This window comes from Rousettus aegyptiacus, unplaced genomic scaffold (genome assembly GCF_014176215.1).
Source record: "Rousettus aegyptiacus isolate mRouAeg1 unplaced genomic scaffold, mRouAeg1.p scaffold_m13_p_7, whole genome shotgun sequence".
Taxonomy (NCBI): domain Eukaryota; kingdom Metazoa; phylum Chordata; class Mammalia; order Chiroptera; family Pteropodidae; genus Rousettus; species Rousettus aegyptiacus.
Window position 1 is genome coordinate 96,474,396 of NW_023416310.1, and position 22,332 is coordinate 96,496,727.

Sequence of the window (22,332 nt, forward strand, 5' to 3'; positions counted from 1 at the left end):
CTTCACAATAGAAATTGGACAATATATATAAGTGAACCACAATGAAAATAATACATATCAATAGTTGCGTGATATAGGTGAAAAGATACTGGGAGAAACAGTTATCATATAGGTTTATATTAGAAAATGAAAATCATAAATTATGAACTAGGGATCACTTCAAAGATGAGACACTGATAAAGCAATTCCATATTTGCAAACATCTTAAAGATTTCTCTTCTACTATGAACTTCCTTATGTATAGTAAGAGAAGAGATGCATCTGAAGGCATTCATATGTTGATTACATTCTTTGAGTTTCTCTCCAATGTGAGTTTTCATATGTCTTTGAAGTAGGAGGGAAAACTAAAAAAATTTCCACATTCCTTACATTTCTATCTCCCAGTATGAGTTCTCACATGCTGACTAGGTAATGAGAAAGGCTTGCAGGCTTCCCCATATTCTTTAAATTTATATGGTTTCTCTTCAGTATGTGTTCTCGTATGTGCCCTAAAGTGCTAGGAATTATATTTCCCATGTTTCTTGCACTTATATGGCTTCTCTCTAATGTGAACTTTCACATGGCTTTGAAAAAATTAGATACAACTTAAGACTGTCCAAAGCTCTAATTATTAATGGAATTTCTCTTCAGTGTGATTTGTCCTGCTTCCAAAGAAATAAACAAAAGCTGAAGGTATTGCATACATTCACAGTGTTTCTCTCCAATGTGAATTATCACATGTACAGCAAAATGGGAATAACACTAGAAGGATCTGTCACATTGTTTACTACTATAGGGCTTCTCTCCAGTATTGGTACTTATGTGGTTATTAAAGGAAGAGGGGAAATTTTAGACTTTCCCGTATTCCTTACATGTATAGAGCTCCTTTATAGTATGTTTTCTCACTTGTAGAATAAATTTTGAGGAAAAAGTAAAAGTTTTCCTACATTCCTTATATTCATAAGGCTTCTCTCCCATGTGACTTCTTAGATGTATGGTAAGGGATGTGGAATAACTAAAGGTTTTCTTACATTCTTTTACATTCAGGGGGTATATTTTCAATATAAGTCCTCACACATGCCCTAAAGAGTTGATTCTTCCACATATTTAATACACATAGAATTTTCCTCCCCAAGAGTTTTCTCACTTTCTAAGAGATGAAAGCAAATTAAAAGCTTCACATTTTTCACATTATATGAATGTAAGGCTTATTCCACCATGAATTCTCATACAGCAATGGATGAAGAAGGAATAAAGGCTTTCCTACATTTTGTATATTCATAGTATTCTCCTCCAATGTGAATTTTCATGAGTACTAAGACATAAAGAACAGCTGAAGGGTTCTCTACATTTTTTACATTGATATGGTTTGTGTCCATTGTGTGGTCCCATGTGTGTCTTAATAAATGAATGACTAATGAAGACCTCTTGCATCAAATGAATTCACAGGATTTCTCTTCAGTATGAGTTCTCTTGTGCACATTTAAATTTGAAATCTGGCTAATACCTTTCCCACATTGATTACTCTCATTTTATTTCTCTCCAGTATGGAATATTTTATACACAATAGATATCAAGATCTTTCTGAAATATTTTCCAATTTGATTATATTCATATAGGTTCTTGACCATATGAATTCTTAAATATCTCTCCCGTGTCTTACATGAATGTTCTGTGTCATGGCAAAAAAGGCTGAGGATTACATAATCGGAAGTTTCTCACATTGTAGGTGAAGTAGTATAATATTAGTTTAAGGTAAATGGTAATAAGTAAAGGCTATGCATCCTTAGAGGAAAAAGCCTCCCAAATGTTATAATTAAAAGTCAAATAAGGATACAAAATGGAACACCAAAAATACACAAGTAAGCCCACAGAAAACAAAATAAGAAACAAAAGAATAAAAATAGAATATGAATAAAAGATGTAATAGACACAATTATATAAATAATTAAATAGACAATAAATTCTCCAATTAAAAGGAAGAAATGATAAGACTGGATAAAAAGCAAGATCCAACTCCATGTAGTTTACAAAAGATGCACTTAAAATATAAAGACAGGATGACAGTAAAAGGATGAAAACGATACATCATATAGATCCCAAGTATAAGAATGGGGTGACTATTAACATCAGATTGAAAGTATTACTAGAGACTAAAAGGGATGTTTCATAATGGATAGTGTCAATTCAAGAAGATAAAATAATCCTATCTATGTGCACATCCAATAACAGTATCAAAATACATGAGGTTAAAAAATGCTAGAAATGAAAGGAAAAACAAACAAAATCATAATCATAGTAGAAGAATTTAACATTTTGCTCTTATTAGTTAATAGAACATGGAGGAAAAAGTGGCAAGAATAAAGATTTAACCATTATCAAACAACTTAATTTAGTTGATACTTATAGAACACTGCACATAACCACTGTAGAACACACCTTCTCTTCAAGTATACAAGAAAACTCACCAAGATAGCCCATACGTTAGATGACAACAACAAAACAACAAAACTAAATAATTTCAAAGGATTGAAATCATATAGAGTATGTTCTCAGACCATATATGTTCTCAGACCATCACAATTATTTTGGATATCGAAAATGATATCCCTGGATATTTGGAAATTAGGCAACACACTTCTTATTGTTCTTATTAACCAATAAGTTAAAGAAGAAATTAACAGGGAAATTATAGATAAATTTATACTGAATAGTAATAAAACCACAATATCAAAATTCATGAAATGTAGCTTAAGTAATGCATGGAAAGAAGTTTATAGTTTAATTTGTATTTTCATATATTTTAATCTATATTAGGAAAGAAAGGCTTAGAGTCAATGATCTAAACTTTCAGGGAAATTACACAAAAGAAAAGAAAACTAAATCCAAACTGGGTATAAGAAAATAAATAAAATTATAAGAGTGGAAATCAAAGAAACAAAACAGAAATTAATAGGAAAATAATGAAGCCAAGGTTTGGTTTAAGAAAAGATTAATAAATCAGTTACAGCAATACTGTTAAAGACAAAAGGAGAGAAAACATATTTTACCAATATCCAAATGAAAGAGCAGTATCATATAAATATATCGAAAAGATAATAAACGAATATTATCAATAACTTCATGCCAATAACTTTAACAACATAGATAAGATAGGCAAATTACTTAAAAAACAACTCACCAACTGACATAAGAGGAAACAGAAAATTGGAATTGCGGCATATCATAATTAAGTTTATAATTCAAAATCTTCCCACACAAAAAAGTTAGCCATAGATGCCTTCTGTGATAAATTCTATCAAAGATATAAAGAAATAATATCTTATACAAGCTCTTTCATAAAAGAGAAGAGGAGGAAACAGTTGTCAGCTCATTTTACTTCATTAGTATAACACTAAAAGTATAACCCAAAAAGGGCATAACATGAAAAAAATGTGTGTATACACACACGCACACACACCACACTAACATTTTTCACAAACACAGATGCAAAAACTCTCAACAATTTGCAGTAGCAAATTGAATTTGCCTAATATATAATGTTTTTCACATTGCTGCATGTCGCCTGGAAAACATATAAATAATTTGCATAGTCAATCACAGTCATACAACTGCTCTTTCATTCCCAGTCTGCAGGACTCCACTTTGTCAGATCTGTTTGGATATCTTTGTATTCTTCCATTGTTGCTGCTGCTATCCCATATTTAGAATGGAAAGGGACTTGATTTAGATTTCTCTGTTCAGATTCCAGCTGTGACCACCATCACTACTGCTGCGATGCTCATTGGAATTTGCAAGTTGGAAGTAACCAACAGGACCAGGGCTAGGACAGGCAAGTATCTCAGAAGCAAAATTAATGGGTCACAAAAACTCTTGGTAGTAAAGATAGATACTATTTAATGCAATAGTCCAAAAAATCAAACTTAGCAAAAAAAAAAAATCCATAAAGAACAAAATTTTAACATTTAAATAAAGATAGGATCCCACTCTACACTTGCACAACTTGGCCTCACCCTACCCAAGCCCTGTTATATCCTGACATTAACTTTATTTTTTCCTGACCTCATTGGGAAAACATGACCATATTTAAATTACAGTTCTCTCTCCTGGGCTGCTCTTTCAACATCAGGAGGGCTAGATCCAATAATGCTGCATTGTTACATTTATAAAGAGAAAACTCCTTTAATTTGCAAATACGATCAATTCTAGAATATGTTCCTAATGCCAATTTTATTACATGTATTTACTCATTAAAGGGAAAAATATCTTTATAATGTTGGAAAGCTGTGCAAAAGTAACATTACTCAGGTATATATCTGTGCATGCAGAGCATCTCTACCATCTACTGAAGCAACTCCCCCAGATACACACACACACATACACTCAAATACATACACATACACAATTACCCGATGCAGCTGTGGAGTTCTAAAATTGAGGCATTATGTGTTGTGATAAATTTCTACTGATTTTTCATGATTATGCTGATAAACTGGGAGTAATGCTCTTTTGAAGGTATTCCAGATCAATCCAAGAAAGACATAAATATTAATCTTTTGGAGATGACTTTAAATTCTGTACTTTACCAATAAAGTATTTGTAAATTAGATAGGAAAGGTGTAGTGGATACTGACACATCACGATCTCTGGACCTGTTTCAAAACATGTATCTTTTTATATTGAAAAGGTTCTTAGGATTTTCTGATCCTTCCACCAGGCATATGCTACCAAAACATGTAGATTGCTGATATGCTTTGAAGATTTTAAGGACTCGTATTTAGTCAATTTATTTTACTAAACTGACTAAAATTTTTGGTCCTGCCTGAGAGAGAAACTAGTGTTCTGGATGGCTGCATAAACATCATAGTCATCAGGACACCACTAATGCAGATTTAAAAATATAACTGGCATTTTTCAGTTTAGTGTCTCATTCTGTTTTCCAAAACTCAACTTTTAGGATTGCTACTAGCCAGGAATATTCCTTTGAAAGTTCAATTATCTCTGTATGTTAGTATTAGCCAAACTGCAAGATGACTGAATGAAGATAGAAACTCAGCCACAATAGTTCAGTGTTCTGTCCCTTGATAAAACCTAAAGAAAACCAAAACTACTTTTATGACAAGCATCTCATACATCTTAAATAGACAACCCAGTCAGACAACTTTTTAAATCAACCTTACTTATGAAGAGGAGAGATATGTCAGTTTCAAATACATTTGTATGTAATCAACAGAAAACCCAATACAGTTATTTAATGACATAGAGGTTTTTATATCATGCAACCTGGAGGAAGGTAGTCTAGAGTTGTTGTAGCCGCTTAACAACGCTGTAAGAAATTCATGGTTTTTCCATATTACCATCCTTAGTATATAAACCTTGTTTTATGGCACTCATTTTATGGTTGAAAATTGTCTCCTTCGACTCAAGGTTTCTTCCCCAATATCCATGTTGGTTAGGACAAAAAAATGGGCAAAAAACCTAAGAAACTTTAGACTAGCCTGTTAAAAAAAATATTTCCCTTAAGTCTAATCTTCTAACTATACTTTTAAATCATTAACAATAACAGAGTTATATGACACTCCTTCCTGCAAAGAACTATGGGAATATGAATATTTTGGCCTAGAACAGGGGAAGGCAAGGAAAAATTGGCTTGAAAATGGCTTTTTTAGTAGACAAGTGTATTATTTTCCTGTTGTTGCTGTAACAAATTACCACGAACTCAGTGGCTTAAAAACACTAATGTATTATCTTATGGTTCTGGAGATCAAAAGTTACACTGGGCTAAGAAACTGCTTTCTGGAGGCTCTAAGGGAGCATAAGTTTTCTTGCCTTTTGTAGCTTCTAGAGGCTACCTGCATTCCTTTACTCATGGCTCCCTTCCATCTTCAGAGTCAGCAATGGTTGGTTCAGCCTTTTTCACATATCACTCTGATACTGTCTCCTCTTCTGCTTCTCACTTCCACTTCATGTTAAGGGCTCTTGTGATTATATTGGGAACACCTGGATAACCCAGGGTAATCTAATTTAAAGGTCAGCTAATTATCAACCTTAAGTCCCTCTGTAACCTTAATTTTCCTTTGCCACATTAACATCTTCAGGTTTCTTTCCAGAATATGCTTTCCTGATAATGTCTCCTAATTTTAGCATCTTTTACAATTTGAATAGGCTGAAAATTACTCAAATCATCAAGTTCTGGATCCATTTTGCTCAACAGTCCTTCCCTCAATTGGTCTCATTCCTCTTACATTTTACTAAAAGCAGCAAGAATAAACCAGGCTATGACTTCAACCTTTTGCCTGGAAATCTCAGCTAAATATCCAAGTTCATCATTTCCAAGTCTTTCTTTCCACATTTCCAGCACAGGACACAATTCAACTAAGTTTTCTGCCACCATAATACAAGTATTCCCTTTCCCCCAGTTTCCAGTAACATTTTCTTCATTTCTTTCTGAGCCCTGACCAGAACTGACTTTAACATTCATATTTCTACCAACAGTCTCTTTACAATGACTTAGGCATTCTATAAGGCAATGTATGTTTTCTCCACATGCTCCTTAACTTCCTTCTGAGTCTTCGCTAGCAGAATTATTAACATACATATTGCAACTAACAGTCTGTTCAAAGTAATCCAGGCTTTTTCAATCATGCGCTTCAAAATTCTTCTAGCCTCTGCCTACTACCCAATTCCAATGCAACTTTCATATTTTTAGTTATTTGTTGCAATAGCACTCCACTTTCAGACACCAAAACCTGTATCAGTCAGGGTTCAATCAGAAAAACAGAACCAGCAGGAGATCTATATTAAGAGACTTATTGCAAGTGAATGATTTATTTAATTGCAGGAGCTGGCTAGGCAAGTTGAAAATCTGAGTAGGCAATTCAAAAGGGCATGCTGGAACTCAAGCCAATGGTGCCGCCCCGGTCTGAAATTCTTCATCTTAAGGAAGTCAGCTATTTTCAAGGACTTTCAACTGATTGAATCAGGTCCACCCAGATCATCTAGGACATTCTCTCTATTTTAATGTTAGCTGAGTAGCAACTTTAATTCCATTTGAACCCTGAATTCCCTTTTGCAATATAATATGACATATTCATAGATTCCAGGGAATAGGATGTGGATGTCTTATGGGAGCCATTTTTCTGCCTATTATACCATTCTATAGTATCTGCAAAATTAAGAGGCTCCTGGAGACAAAGGAGTCCTGACAACAGAGTTGATTACTTCTTCAAAATCATTCAGCACCCTCATTAACATATCTTTTATTAAGTTTTATTTAGTTAATTAATATTAATTCTACAATGTATTTTCTTACAAATTCCTTATTAACCAGAACCATATCAACCAAAGGCAAGTAGATATTGGCATGCTGTGCTGCCAAAAGCTCCTTTAGGCCCAGAATTTGGAGTTCACTTGAGAATTTCTCTGCAATAGCAAGGGACAATTGCAGACAATGCATTACTTGGTCCTAGAGTCTACTGGTCTTTAAGGTACAAAGGAACACTTTATACACAGTTAATCTGGGCATCAGTAAACCTGTTCAGGAGTCTTCTCCAATTCATAACTTCAGTCAGATATAATGAAGAACTCATAAGTCTTTTCAACATTATGTTAGATAAGAAAGAATAGATGATATATTTTCATGAAATGACATATATATTTTAGAATGAAAGTCTAATGATTGAAAGTGTTATTGTGATATAAACAGCATGAAAGTATACATGTTGCTGCCTATTGGTAAAACAAAAATCAAAACAGAGCTTGGAAGAAACTGGACATGGGTAAATACAAATCGATTCCACCCTAAACAAAAGGATTATAGAAAAGTCATAGCTGTGTCAACAATACAAACTAAAAAAGACTTCCAATAATTTAAAAATAAAGTATGATAAAAAGAAATCAGATATTCTTATGTAGTGTCATATAATGAGATGCATAATTTTAAAATTAGAATTATGTTTATTCTGAGAGGTTAACTTTAGGAATGAGTTCTAAAATTTTAATCAGAAATATGAAATTTCCTGATATAAATTTGTTACTAATAATACATTTGGAAAAATAATTATAGGACAATCAGGCAAACAAAACAAAGAGTTACTTTAATAAGGAAAAACAGAGAAAAAAGAAAAGCAAGTCGAAAGGCTACTAGTAGGTTAAAAAAAAAAACGGTGAAGGCGACAACACTAATGTTCGAAGTGGGGACGTTTTAGATACCTAAACTATTCTGACTTACTCCCAAAGATCTGGCCTTGAATATTGGGGAAGATCGGCTTCAAGAATTTAAACTCATTCCCTGAGTCTCCCGTCAGGCACACCTCATACTGGTAGCTTTGGGACAAGGTCCCTGTACCGCTGACGTCCACTAGGTGGCCCGGAAAGTAGCCCTCGGGCACCGAGCAGCCCCCCAATGAGGAGGCCCTGCTCCTCCTGCACAGCCGCACCGCGACGAACGCCAGCACCGAGAACAGGAAGAGCGACGACACCGACGCCAACGCGATGACCAGGTAGACCGTGAGCGGGTCGGCCTGGGCCGCGTCGGCCGCCGCTTCCGGCAGCGGCAGGTAGGGCTGCGAGAAGCCGTCCACCAGCAGCACGTGCAGCGTGACGCTGGCCGACAGCGGCGGCTCGCCATTGTCCCTGACCTGCACCAGCAGCCTGTGCTTGGCCGCGTCGCGCTCGCTCAGCAGCCGCGCCGTGCGCACCTCGCCGTTGTGCGCCCACACGCTGAACAGCCCGGGCTCCGTGGCCTTGAGCAGCTGGTACGACAGCCAGGCGTTCTGGCCCGAGTCGCCGTCCACCGCCACCACCTTGCTCACCAGGTAGCCCGGCTCGGCCGCCCTGGGCACCAGCTCGGTGCAGGGCGCAGAGCCGTTCTGCAGCGGGTACAGCACGAAGGGCGAGTTGTCGTTGGCGTCCAGCACCAGCACGCGCACCAGCGCCTGGCTGCTCAGCGCCGGCGAGCCGCGGTCGGCGGCGCGCACGCCGAACTCCAGCACGCGCAGGGCCTCGTAATCCAGCGCCCTCAGGGCGAACAGCTGCCCGTTGTCCGCGTTGATGGACACCAGGGAGGCCAGGGGCAGCTGCGGGTCGTGGGGCGGCAGCAGCGAGTAGGTGACCTGGGCGTTGGCGCCCGCGTCTCTGTCTGTGGCGCTGACGCTGCCGATGTGCAGGGCGGGGCTGTTGTTCTCGCGGACGAACAGCGTGTAGGAGGTTTGTGTGAAGGCCGGGGCGTTGTCATTGACGTCGGAGACCAGTACGGTTATGTTGTGCTCAGTTTTCAGGCTGGGTGTTCCCAAGTCGGTGACTATAATGGTGACATTATACTCGGCTCTGGTCTCTCTGTCCAGGGCCCCATTTGTTACTAGGGTGTAGAAATTCTCTGTAGACTGTTTTAGGAGGAAGGGAAGATCATCTTGGATGGAGCATGTCATCCTTCCATTGTCTCCTGAATCTCGGTCTCGAATTCTAAACAGGGCTACTTCTGTCTCGGGGGAATTTTCAGGAATGGGGCTGGTAAGTGATGAAATAGTTAGTTCTGGGGAGTTATCATTAATATCCAGCACCTCAATGGACACAGAGCATTTTCCAGAAAGTCCCCCACCATCAGAGGCATCTATATCCAGCTCATATGAGGATATTGTCTCAAAATCTAGTTTTTTAATCAATCGAACTTCTCCTGAGAGGCTGTTTAGCTCAAAAGTTGTACTTATCTCTTGAGAACTATAAAAAAGAGAGTATGATATCTCTCCATTTGTCCCAGTGTCTAAATCTCTAGCAGAGACCTTGACAATTAGGGCACCTACTGGGCTGTTCTCTGGGACCTGCACCTGGTAGAGCATCTGTGCAAACTCAGGAGCGTTGTCATTGACGTCCAAGACTAAGACACGGACCTGGGTTGTGCCGGACCGGGGTGGAGAGCCGCCATCCAGCGCTGTGAGGGTTAATCTGAACTCAGCCTCCTCCTCACGATCCAGCTCTTTGTCCAGCACTAGTTCTGGATATTTCCTGCCATCTCCCCGGTTTCGGGTGGAAACATGAAAATGAGAGTTGGGACTGATGTTGTAGTTTTGGATATTGTTTTTGCCCACATCCAAGTCCTGGGCTTTTTTCAAAGGAAAAACGGTCCCAGGAGAGCTGGTCTCTAGGATTTTCAGTGTCATTTCTCTTTCAGGAAACTCAGGAGAATGATCGTTCATGTCTCTCACTAGTAGCTCAGCTCGAAATACTTCCAAAGGTTTTTTCAGTAACACTTGGAAATGCATTACACATAGATCAGTGGGGCCGCACATCTCCTCCCGGTCCAGTTTCTCATTTAATATCAAGTCCCCAGTCTGCAGATCAAGCTGCAATCGGAGTTCATTATCCTCAGTGACCACCCGGGCTCCCCGCTCAGCTAGCTCCCCCGCTCCCAGCCCCAGGTCCTTGGCCAGGTTGGCCACAAAGGAGCCACCCTCAGTTTCCTCCATCACGGAATAACGACGGGATTCCCAGCCTGCCGAAGCCACTCCCATCAAAAGAAAGAGGATCAGGACTTGCCTTTGTTTAGGGAAGCGCTCTTCTCTGGCTTTCATCTTTATTCCACAGAGCCTTTCCAGGAACAGGGCCCAGCTCTACCTTAGGAAGCGATGAGACTGAGACAGTGATGGATCTCTCAGTTGGTGTCTTGTCCAGAAATGTCGGTGAGCAGCATTCTCTGGACACTCACTGGTCCTCAGCTCGATTTACAGGCTTTTCTCTTCCGCTAGAGATCTGAGGTTGAGGTCCTTGCATTTCCAGGGCTTTTTATTTTGGACGCCTTAGCCTGCAGCGCCACCATGCGTCGTCTTCGAAAAGAATCGCTACTTTGTATTCTCTCTTTACACTTGTAAAAATCTAGTAATCCTAATAATTTATCGAATTATCCCAATAATCTATGGGAGTTTGAAAGTGGTTTTGGGGAAATGATGTAATTACAAAACCATGCAACTATAAGTATTCATCTCTTAATTCAAAGAAGTATTATTGATATCTATGTACTAAGTTCTGAAATACATCAGTAAACAGCCCAGACATGGTTTTTACTTTCTAGAACCTGTAGTATGTATGAGGTGCTCTGAGGAGAACAGAAAAGTAGAAGAAGATTTAATAGTGATTAGTCATCTTGTAAAAAATGACAATATATACCTATGTAATTTCTTTAAATTCTCTCAGCAAAAAGCATGAATTCCTCCAGATTTTCTTCCAAATTCTAGGCAGCCTGTGTGCCAGAGTTGTGGTTCTCATTGGTTGAAACACATAAAGTAAAAAGCTACCAGTTAATTCCAGTTTATATACCCTTTCTACATAAAGTCAGAGAGCTATGATTTTATGGAACTCAAACTATGGGGAAATGCATGAAGTCACTTCCTATAGCTCTTACCCTCCTTTGTCTCCTTAGTATTGATCACCATCTGATATAGCATATATGTACATGTTTATTTTCTGTCATTCTTGAGTTCCAGAGCTTTGTTTTGATCAATTCTATATCCCTCAACATCTAGTCCCTAACACATGGTAGATGCTCAACAAATATTTATTGAATAGATCAATGAATAAATCACAATTTACTCTTAAAATTTGACTGATGGATTCTCCTCCTAATGTAAAAGCTCCATTTTTTTTTTTTTTTGCTGGGATTCTGGTTCATTATACGAGCTAGATGAACAAGGCACCATGTTCCCAAGCAGCTATTTTCCATGCTGTTTTGAAATAATTCAGAATGATTTAAAACGGTTTTAATTAAATAGCAAAATACTCTTGCTACCCCCCAATCAAATGAATATATTTAAAAAAAAAAAAGAAAGACCGTAACAACCAGACTATAATGATTTTACAAATAAGGTATACATCTCTTTAAAATACATTTTACATTGTCAGTGTTATTTCACACAAATGCTATTGTGGCACTAATGCTATTAATAACTTATATAATATAATTTTCTAAGTTTCTACTAAGTACTCCACAAACTGTACAATTTTGAAATAATCTATCAATTCTAAAAATTATATAGTCTAACAAAAGCTTGTGCTTGTCTCTTATAGACTGCTAATATTCAAAACCTTTAGACCCAAATATTAAATTAATACAAAACCCCCCCAAAATAATAGTTTCGATCCATACAAAAATATCTAAACATGCCTTTAACAAGTGAAAAAAAAACACTTAGTTTCTTAATTAGAGGAAAGTTTATTAAAAGAGCACTTGTTTCCAAAAACTCAAGGGGCAAAGCAGACTTGGGTGGGACTGGAAAATGTACAACAAGGTTACTCTTTAGGCATCTCCTTCCTTCTTGCCTCTAAGTGTATTGGCTTTCTGTGCTTCTTTTCATGGCTTATGCCAATATGATATTTCTTGTTAAGTTCCTAACAGATAGACTATTTCATATCTGGTTTCTAAAGCCACTAAAAAAAAAAAAAACCAGAGAGAATTAGATTGGTACAATTGGATCAGTAATGTCTACCACTTTGTCTGATTGTCTGAAATCAAAGAGGAAGATGAGTCATTAAAATAAACATGGCTGTAACAGTATAGTAGATGTCTACTGAAAAGAAAAATTTCCAGAAAGAGATAGGATGAGATCTATAATTTTAAATATCTAGAAAAAAATCTACCAATTTTTAAATAATACTCATGCATATTATCTACTCAAGTTTGATATAAAGAGATGAAATGTCTTTAAGTGTGGGGGAAAATAAGTTTTTTCCATTTAATACTACTATGAAACAAAAACATGCAATATTTGCAGACATTTCACCATTTAAAAACTTAAGCCAGGTATGCATAATATCACAGTAAACTGAAGACATACTAGCAACTTGTTATATTCATATCATGCCTGTCTCCTAAGTAACCACAATATCAAGCATTTAGAAAATATTTCTGGACAACATTCAAACAGAGAATGGGGCTATGGTCATTTACATCAGTAGTAGTTGATAATGAAAAGTTGATACATTGAACAAATATTTATGACTTTTCAGTAATGAAGTAATGTTACAAGTTCGTTGTCTAAATCAAAATACTTAACGTCTCTAATCTTCTTAACTTGGAAAATGAAATAAAATATCCAAGAAGTCCTATATGGACCAAAAAAGGTAAGGGAGGTGTAGTATATTTAGAAAGAACTAACCTTCATCTTGAATGCTCTGAAAACTTAGCCAATTCCTAATTGAATCCAAAACTGTTTACGAAGTTTGAGTTTTCCTCCACATCATTGACAAACCGACTTCTGATGGTTGGAGGCAACAGACCTCAGGAACTTGAACTCTCTGGTGGTCTCTGAGCCTCCTGTCAGAAACACCTCATACTGGTAATTCTGGGACAGGGTCCCGCTGCCACTGACGTCCACCAGCTGGCCCGGAAAGTGACCCTCGGGCACCGAGCAGCCACCCAATGAGGAGGCCCTGCTCCTCCTGCACAGCCGCACCGCGACGAACGCCAGCACCGAGAACAGGAAGAGCGACGACACCGACGCCAACGCGATGACCAGGTAGACCGTGAGCGGGTCGGCCTGGGCCGCGTCGGCCGCCGCTTCCGGCAGCGGCAGGTAGGGCTGCGAGAAGCCGTCCACCAGCAGCACGTGCAGCGTGACGCTGGCCGACAGCGGCGGCTCGCCATTGTCCCTGACCTGCACCAGCAGCCTGTGCTTGGCCGCGTCGCGCTCGCCCAGCAGCCGCGCCGTGCGCACCTCGCCGTTGTGCGCCCACACGCTGAACAGCCCGGGCTCCGTGGCCTTGAGCAGCTGGTACGACAGCCAGGCGTTCTGGCCCGAGTCGCCGTCCACCGCCACCACCTTGCTCACCAGGTAGCCCGGCTCGGCCGCCCTGGGCACCAGCTCGGTGCAGGGCGCAGAGCCGTTCTGCATGCAGCGGGTACAGCACGAAGGGCGAGTTGTCGTTGGCGTCCAGCACCAGCACGCGCACCAGCGCCTGGCTGCTCAGCGCCGGCGAGCCGCGGTCGGCGGCGCGCACGCCGAACTCCAGCACGCGCAGGGCCTCGTAATCCAGCGCCCTCAGGGCGAACAGCTGCCCGTTGTCCGCGTTGATGGACACCAGGGAGGCCAGGGGCAGCTGCGGGTCGTGGGGTGGCAGCAGCGAGTAGGTGACCTGGGCGTTGGCGCCCGCGTCTCTGTCGGTGGCGCTGACGCTGCCGATGTGCAGGGCGGGGCTGTTATTCTCGCGGACGAACAGCGTGTAGGAGGTTTGTGTGAAGGCCGGGGCGTTGTCGTTGACGTCGGAGACCAGCACGGTTATGCTGTGCTCAGTTTTCAGTCTGGGTGTCCCCAAATCGATGACGGTAATGGTGATGTTGTACTCTGCCCGGCTCTCCCTATCCAGTGGTCCTTCTGTTACCACCTTGTAGAAATTCTCAACGCACGGTTTCAGCGTGAAAGGAACATCTTCCTGGATGGAACAAACCATTCTTCCATTTTCCCCAGAGTCTCGGTCTTGAACACTGAAAAGAGCTATTGTTGTTTCCGGGAAATTTTCTGGGACGGAGCTTACAAATGAAGCCACCATTAATTCTGGGGCGTTGTCGTTTATATCCACCACCTGTATTATGACAGTGCATTTTCCAGAAAGTCCTGCCCCATCAGACGCCTTAATATCCACCTCATATGACACAATTTTTTCAAAATCGAGTGTCCTAATTATTTTAATTTCTCCTGTGAGTTCGTTAAGTGCAAATGTCCTAGTAATTTCTTCATCACCAGAAAAGAATGAGTAGAGTATTTCACCGTTTATTCCCATGTCTAAATCTCTAGCAGAAACAGTGACAACAAGGGATCCCAGAGGACTGTTTTCCAGGATCTGCACGTGGTAGTGTGGCTGCACAAATTCAGGGGCGTTATCATTGATGTCCAAGACATCAATGAGGACCAGGGCGGTGCCACTTTTGGGAGGCACTCCCCCATCTACAGCCATGAGAGTTAACCTGAACTCAGGTTGCTCCTCACGATCTAGGGCTTTGTCCAGAACCAGCTCTGGATATTTTCTGCCCTCACTGCCATTTCGGGTAAGAACGTGGAAATGGGAGTTGGGGTAGAGGGTGTACTTTTGAACGTTATTGATGCCTACATCTAAATCCTGTGCATTTTTGAGGGGAAACAGAGTCCCTGGAAGAGTATTTTCCATGATTTTCAAAATCATTTCTGCTTCTGGGAACACAGGTGAATTGTCATTTATGTCACTAACCAAAAGCTTAAATCTATATACCTCCAAAGGTTCTTCCAGTAACACCTGGAATTGCAGCATGCACGGCTCCGTGGGACCACACAGTTCTTCCCGATCCAATTTCTCATTTACTTGTAAATCTCCAGTCTGAAGGTTCAGCTGAAAATGTTTTTTGTTGTTGTTAAAAATGACCCGAGCCCTCCGCCAAGACAGCTCTCCTACCTCTAGCCCTATGTCCTTTGCTAGATTGGCCACGAAAGAACCAGCAGCTGTTTCTTCTGTGACACTATAACCTTCCCGCTCCGCCCAAGTCTGAGCCAGCAAAACAAAGAGAAGCAGGACTTGCCTTAGTATAGGAAAGCGCTTCTCTTCAGCCTCCATTTCTCCAACGCCAGAAGTCTTTAGGGTCTGAGTTCCTGTTGGGTCTGTAGGCAGTCTGTCCTAGCAGTCTGTTCTTGCTGTAAGGTAATTCCGTTAAGAATCCTCTTCTCTTAGGTAGGTCTGTATGTGACTGCCCCAACAGTAACCATCTGCAGGTCTGTTTTTCTCAGCCTTAGCTTACAGCGCCACCATGTGTTGTACTTAAGCTCAATTTGCTGGAAATGCTATAAAACGTGTTCCACTTAGATTTATGCACACATACACAAACAATCACCACAGATTGTTTATAAATAAAATGGTAACTTCTATTTCCATGTGAAATTATAAATGTATAAATGGTGCCAGACACTTTAGGAAATGATGCAAGAACAAAGCTAACTATATTTATTTGTTTATTAAACAAAATTATTGATAGTATATTATATTTCATACTGTACTAAGTGCTGGAAATACTAATACCTTCTTTGACATGGAGTTTACAATATAATGTCTACCATAATGTATAGTCAGTTCTCTGGGGGAAACTGAGTAGAAAAAGATGCATAGCTATCAGTTTATTTCTAAAGAAAAAAGTATATACCATTAAACTCCCAACACACTGCCAGAACAGTAAATGAAGAAATTCATGTACATGTTTCAGAAGTATAAAATTAATAGACTAGCTAGAGCTGGTTTATTATGCAAACCCAATAGACAGCTTAAGGCATTGTGGATAATTTATCTGTAAATGTTGTCTAGAGCGAACATCTCTCTAACTCTGTAGTATGTTGTTTTGACTGGTACACTACCTAAAATGATTTGTAAAGAGCACCTACATCTATTACTAAAACTAAGATAAACAAATGTTGAAGCTAAGATTCAGAGAAAGTCAAGATCACAAAGACAAAGTTACAGTAAAAACTAAAGTGCAGAAGAAAATAAACTAGATTCATCTGAAACAGTAGGTTAAACTTATTCCCAAGTTCAAAAGATCACAACTCCTTTTCAGCAAGCAACTCACGTATCTCTTATGGATAGCTTAAGACCCTGGCACCCTAACATGGAACCGCAATTCTTTTACCCCTAAGAATGGTAAAAATAACTTGGATTCGGGGACCTTGGTTCTCCCCAACTGCACTAAACTTTAGCCAATATTTTAATAATAGTGTTCTAATAACAGGATCATATATTCTGGCATTCCAATTACCTGGTTAACTAGGAAAACTTAGTGTCACCCAAGTGTAATTATTGTACTGAATATTGGTTTAATTCCATTAAGATACAAATAACTCAAATTGACTTTGTATTTTAGAATGTTTTCCTCTACATAGTGAAAAAAATTTAAGTAAACCTTCAAAATATGAGAATATGCTTGTTACAGTTAAAATCTGATAATTTTCCTTATAGAATGATTTTGGTCATGGATTCAAACTCTTTATTATGGAATTACATGTGGAAAATATACTCAAAATGTTCATGCATTTTTTAATGTTAGTGGATAAAAGCCGGTGTCTATGTCAGTGAGCAAATTGATTACTAGCTTTTCATTCCCATTTGTCATCTCTCAGTAAATCTTATTTTTCTCTTCTAGAGAAAAATTTAAGCCTATAGAATTAGCAGGAAGCTTGAAAACTTTTTCATGAGGCTATCTAGTAACAGTATGTATTAATCAAATATTTATTTTCTTAATGAAATCAAGAATCAACCCCTATAACCAAATCAGATTATTAGTAGATGTTGAAGATTGTACATTAAATGATAAAATAGTTCTGTTCACGTTACCCCAGAAAATAATTTTTAAAAGAAATAGGTGCTAAAGAGCGTATGATGATCCTGAGAAAAGGCGTAGACACCCAAACAATAACAACTTCAGTGCTACTTTTTAAAACTGGTCCTGGGGCACATGAAATAATGGAGGGGAACCTGTTAACAAGTCATTACATAAAACACTTTGTAGCATTTTTCTGTTAAAAGACCTCATAAATTATGTACAGAATTGTTTTACAACAGAATTCTCTAGTATAGATTATCTCTAAGCTTGTACATTTTTATTTAATTCATTAATACTAGAAGCATGCAATAAAAGAAGGGTTTGATGGTATGTAGTCTAATTGAGTACTTAAGACTGTATTTATCTTTCCTGTCTCTTTTGGTTTCGAGAAAGGCCCCAGCCTCCCCAAGATAGTTAAAGAAAAAGTTTTATTATTAAGAAAATGAAGTCTTACTGTAGAACTAAGGACAATTAGACATTGGAGACTTTATAGACACTAAACCAGGAACAGATAGGTCTAGAACCAAGTAGCTGCCTTAGTCTCTATTGTTTCTTAGGCTTCTACCTCCTCCACTCCCTTATTCCTTCTCATGTTTATTCTTTCCTTCCTTTCCTCACTCCTTTCTTACTTTCCTCTTTAGATGCCTTTCTGTGCTGCCAGCCTACACAGGAATGAATAAAGCTACTTAAGCTCATGCATAATATTTATTTCCTAGTTACAAGCAATGAAGAAAAAAAATAGATGAACTGAACCTTAATTGCCAATTTTTCAACTTAGAGAATGTGACTATTCCTGCTTTAATGAGGAGTCTATTACTGGGCCAATCAAATATTGTCAGAGAGGTTAAAAAAAACAATAGAACAAACTTCTCCATAGCAATTATCTTTCTTGGGTATCACCAGGATGTTCTCAGACAAGAAGTGTAGGCTGGACATATGCTTTAATCTAAACAAGATCAGAATTTAGTTTAATAAAACACCACCTTCCAGCAATAGACACAGTTCACAAAATATTAATGCAGAAAAATTTCTCTGAACTATTTGTCGGAAGAATACAATGGGAAGATTGATTATGCTTTTTAAAAATCCTCTAAAAGATAACATTAAAAACCAAACTAACTGAAAAACAAAGCAATTATGTTTTTATTCATACCATGCATTATCTTCTATAATAATACTATCAAACATATTAAAACTGTTTTGGTGAGAGGATCTAGAAGCCAGAACACTCAGAGAATATGACTGAGCTGAGTGTGCAATTAAGCTTCAAGGGACATGCTCTATATTTGAATAAATAAGATTGCATTTTGGAAGAAAGACTAAGCAAATCCTAGCTCTTTTAGTTTTTTCACAGTTAATATGAAAAGCAGAAAATAGATTTAAATTATTGAAATTCTACAAACTCTCAGTGGTTACTTAAACGAATTTTACATTACAATGAATTAGTTTTACAAAGAAATAGCGCTCATTCTAAAAGTTCTGCATGATAATCAAATCCCTAATTAAAACCAAAGCCATTCAGAAAAATGTGGCTTTCCTCCCTTTCAGTGTTCAGCGGTGGGAAATTGGGAATAACGGGTTTAAGGAACTTGAACTCGCGGGTCCCAGAATCTCCCGCCAGACACACCTCATACTGATAGTTCTGAGACAGGGTTCCGGTGCCGCTGACGTCCAGCAGGTGGCCCGGGAAGTGGCCCTCGGGCACTGAGCTGCCACCCACCCAGGCGGCCCTTCCCCTCCTACACAACTTCACTGCGACGAACGCCAGCACCGAGAACAGGAAGAGCGACGACACCGACGCCAACGCGATGACCAGGTAGACCGTGAGCGGGTCGGCCTGGGCCGCGTCAACCGCCGCTTCCGGCAGCGGCAGGTAGGGCTGCGAGAAGCCGTCCACCAGCAGCACGTGCAGCGTGACGCTGGCCGACAGCGGCGGCTCGCCATTGTCCCTGACCTGCACCAGCAGCCTGTGCTTGGCCGCGTCGCGCTCGCTCAGCAGCCGCGCCGTGCGCACCTCGCCGTTGTGCGCCCACACGCTGAACAGCCCGGGCTCCGTGGCCTTGAGCAGCTGGTACGACAGCCAGGCGTTCTGGCCCGAGTCGCCGTCCACCGCCACCACCTTGCTCACCAGGTAGCCCGGCTCGGCCGCCCTGGGCACCAGCTCGGTGCAGGGCGCAGAGCCGTTCTGCAGCGGGTACAGCACGAAGGGCGAGTTGTCGTTGGCGTCCAGCACCAGCACGCGCACCAGCGCCTGGCTGCTCAGCGCCGGCGAGCCGCGGTCGGCGGCGCGCACGCCGAACTCCAGCACGCGCAGGGCCTCGTAATCCAGCGCCCTCAGGGCGAACAGCTGCCCGTTGTCCGCGTTGATGGACACCAGGGAGGCCAGGGGCAGCTGCGGGTCGTGGGGCGGCAGCAGCGAGTAGGTGACCTGGGCGTTGGCGCCCGCGTCTCTGTCGGTGGCGCTGACGCCGCCGATGTGCAGGGCGGGGCTGTTGTTCTCGCGGACGAACAGGGTGTAGGAGGTTTGGGTGAAGGCCGGGGCGTTGTCGTTGACGTCGGAGACCAGTACGGTAATGTTGTGCTCGGTTTTCAGTCTGGGTGTCCCCAAATCGGTGACGGTGATAGTAATGTTGTATTCAGTTCTAGTCTCTCTGTCCAGTGGGCGCTCTGTTACCAGGGTATAGAAATTCTTGAAAGTGGGCTTCAAGAGAAAGGGGAGATTGTCTTGAATTGAGCAAACCATCTTTCCGTTGTCCTCAGAATCTTGGTCTCGTACACCAAAAACAGCGACGACCTTCTCAGGTGATGAATTTTCTGGTATGGGGCTGGTAAGAGATGTTATGACTATTTCTGGTGGGTTATCATTCACATCTAGGACCCGAATTAAAATTGTAGATTTTCCCGTGAGGCTTCCACCATCAATGGCCTCAATATTTATCACGTAAGACTGAATTAACTCGAAATCCAGAAGCGCTTTTAAATGGACTTCACCGGAGACTGGATGGATTTCAAACGTTTTTCGTATGTCTCTGGAGACGTGGGAAAACGAATAAGATAGTTGTCCATTTATTCCTGCGTCTAAATCTGTAGCAGACACCTTGACGACCAAGGAGTCCAGAGGGCTGTTTTCTGGTATCTGAACCTCATAGAGGGCACTCTGGAACTCAGGGGCATTATCATTGATATCTATGACCAAAACGCGAACCTCTGCAGTTCCAGACCTGGGCGGAGACCCACCATCCCAGGCCGTTAGCGTGAATCTAAGCTCAGGCTCCTTTTCTCGATCCAGAGATTGGTCTAGTACCAGCTCTGGGTATTTTCTGCCCTCATCATTGTCTTCTAATTTAAGGTGAAAATGAGGAATGGGGCTTAATGTGTAGTTTTGGACACCATTCTTTCCTACATCCAAGTCCTGAGCACTCTCCATTTGAAATGAGGTTCCTGGAGCAGTACCTTCTAGGATTTTCAGAAGTATATCTTTATCTAAGAATGTGGGAGTGTGATCATTTATGTCTCTGACCCAAAGCTCAGCCCGAAAAAATTGCAAAGGGTTTTCAAGTAACACTTGAAAATGCAATACACATGGCTCTGTGAAATCACAAAGTGCCTCCCGGTCCAATTTCTCATTTAAGAGCAAGTTGCCAGTCTGCTGATCCAACCACAAGTATGGTTTATAATCGTCAAAGATGACTCTGGCCCCCCGCGCAGCCAGGTCTTCCACACCTGAACCTACGTCTTTTACCACGTTGGCTATAAAAAAGCCGATCTCTGTTTCTTCTGCTACAGAAAAGCGCCAGTTCTCTGAACACACCAAAGACCCTCCCAGGCAAACAAAGAAAATCAGCACTTGCCTTATCTGCTGAGGGCTTTTCTCTCTCGGCTCCATGGCTCTTTTATTCAAAGGTCTTCCTGCAGAAATGTTTTCAGCTCAATCTCAAACAACTCTGGGAGTTGCTCCTATCAGCCAGGACCTTTGAGAATCTATAGATTTGTAATCCTGTCGCGAGGGTGTCGTTGGCTGCCTAGCTATCTCTTGAAAGCTCCCTTTTGCCTCCCTGTTTCTCCAGCACTCTCAGTTCCACCAGCCAATAGAAGCTAGGGCATCTGATGTTTCAAAAATCTCCCCATCTTATCCTGCAGCGCCACCATGCGACTCTGCAGATTCTCAGGTTTTAAACAAAGTCAAATAAGTTTGCAAGAAAATATTAATTTATCTTGTTTGTTGATGAATTTTAACTATATTTTACTTCTACATTCTTGTTTTCTGAGTTGGATTCTTTGCAATATATGAGGCTATTACTATTCAGTCCTTAACACAATAAACCACAATTTGCTAGAGCTTGTGGTGGATACAAAAAAACATATTTAAAATATAGCCCCAATCTCAAATAAATTCTCATCTCTGTGAAGGCAATATATAAAGCAATTAAAAAGAACCAAGAGGCCTCTTATGTAATTGACTTAGTGAATAAGAGGTTCCCAGGAAAACTGGAAATGTGAACCAAAGGTCTTAGTTGTCTCTAGCTGTCAGCAAATACTCTTTGAAAAGACAATAAGAATAAGGTCGTGCATGTCAGTGGACATGCAAAATTACTGAAGAGTTTTAAATAGAAGAGTGACATGACCATGTTTTTATTTTTATTTTTTGCATTTTTCTTATATTTAGTGAAGTTGAGTATCTTTTCATATAACCATTGATCATTTGTATGTCTTTTAGGAAGAATTGTCTGTTCAGGTCCCCTGTTCATTGTCTAATTGGATCATTTATTTTTGTTATTAGTTTCAAGTCTACTGATGTTTTTATTTTTCAAAAGATTATCCTGTTTTATTGTTGAGAATAAAGAGGAGTAAGACTAAATGCAACAGACTGATTAGAAGTTGCAACAAATGAACAAGACAAACAAAAACTCATAGACACAGACAACAGTTTAGTGGTTACCAGAGGGAACGGAAAAGGGGGAGGTAGTTAAGGGTAAAGGGAGTTAAATATATGGTGACAGAAGGAGATTGACTTTGGGTGGTGAATACGTAAT

The 22,332-nt window shown here is 40.3% G+C and overlaps 3 protein-coding genes across 5 annotated transcripts; all 3 read right to left on the reverse strand.

The window, feature by feature from the left end:
* Positions 1-3,859: 3,859 nt before the first annotated feature.
* PCDHB15 (protocadherin beta 15) lies at positions 3,860-10,705 on the reverse strand. Of its 2 annotated transcripts, XM_036225173.1 has the most exons (2): positions 10,513-10,704; positions 3,860-10,319 (listed from the first exon to the last, which is right to left on the reverse strand). In XM_036225173.1, exon 2 carries the CDS (start codon positions 10,263-10,265, stop codon positions 8,196-8,198), a length of 2,070 nt encoding a protein of 689 aa, XP_036081066.1. In that variant the 5' UTR covers positions 10,266-10,319; positions 10,513-10,704; the 3' UTR covers positions 3,860-8,195. The 2 variants fall into 2 exon arrangements, with proteins under 2 accessions (XP_036081066.1, XP_036081065.1); XM_036225172.1 differs by having other exon boundaries at positions 3,860-10,705.
* Positions 10,706-11,812: 1,107 nt separating this feature from the next.
* Positions 11,813-15,866, reverse strand: LOC118605587 (protocadherin beta-15-like). Its single transcript, XM_036225169.1, is given in 3 exon segments — positions 11,813-13,244; positions 13,246-13,856; positions 13,858-15,866. Coding segments are annotated over 3 exon segments (2,388 nt in total). The 5' UTR covers positions 15,550-15,866; the 3' UTR covers positions 11,813-13,159.
* A 62-nt stretch (positions 15,867-15,928) lies between these two features.
* On the reverse strand, positions 15,929-21,947 carry LOC118605588 (protocadherin beta-18-like). 2 transcript variants are annotated; one of them, XM_036225171.1, is made up of 2 exons: positions 21,151-21,940; positions 15,929-20,328 (listed from the first exon to the last, which is right to left on the reverse strand). In XM_036225171.1, exons 1-2 carry the CDS (start codon positions 21,183-21,185, stop codon positions 18,798-18,800), a joined length of 1,566 nt encoding a protein of 521 aa, XP_036081064.1. In that variant the 5' UTR covers positions 21,186-21,940; the 3' UTR covers positions 15,929-18,797. The 2 variants fall into 2 exon arrangements, with proteins under 2 accessions (XP_036081064.1, XP_036081063.1); XM_036225170.1 differs by having other exon boundaries at positions 15,929-21,947.
* Between the last annotated feature and the right edge of the window lie 385 nt (positions 21,948-22,332).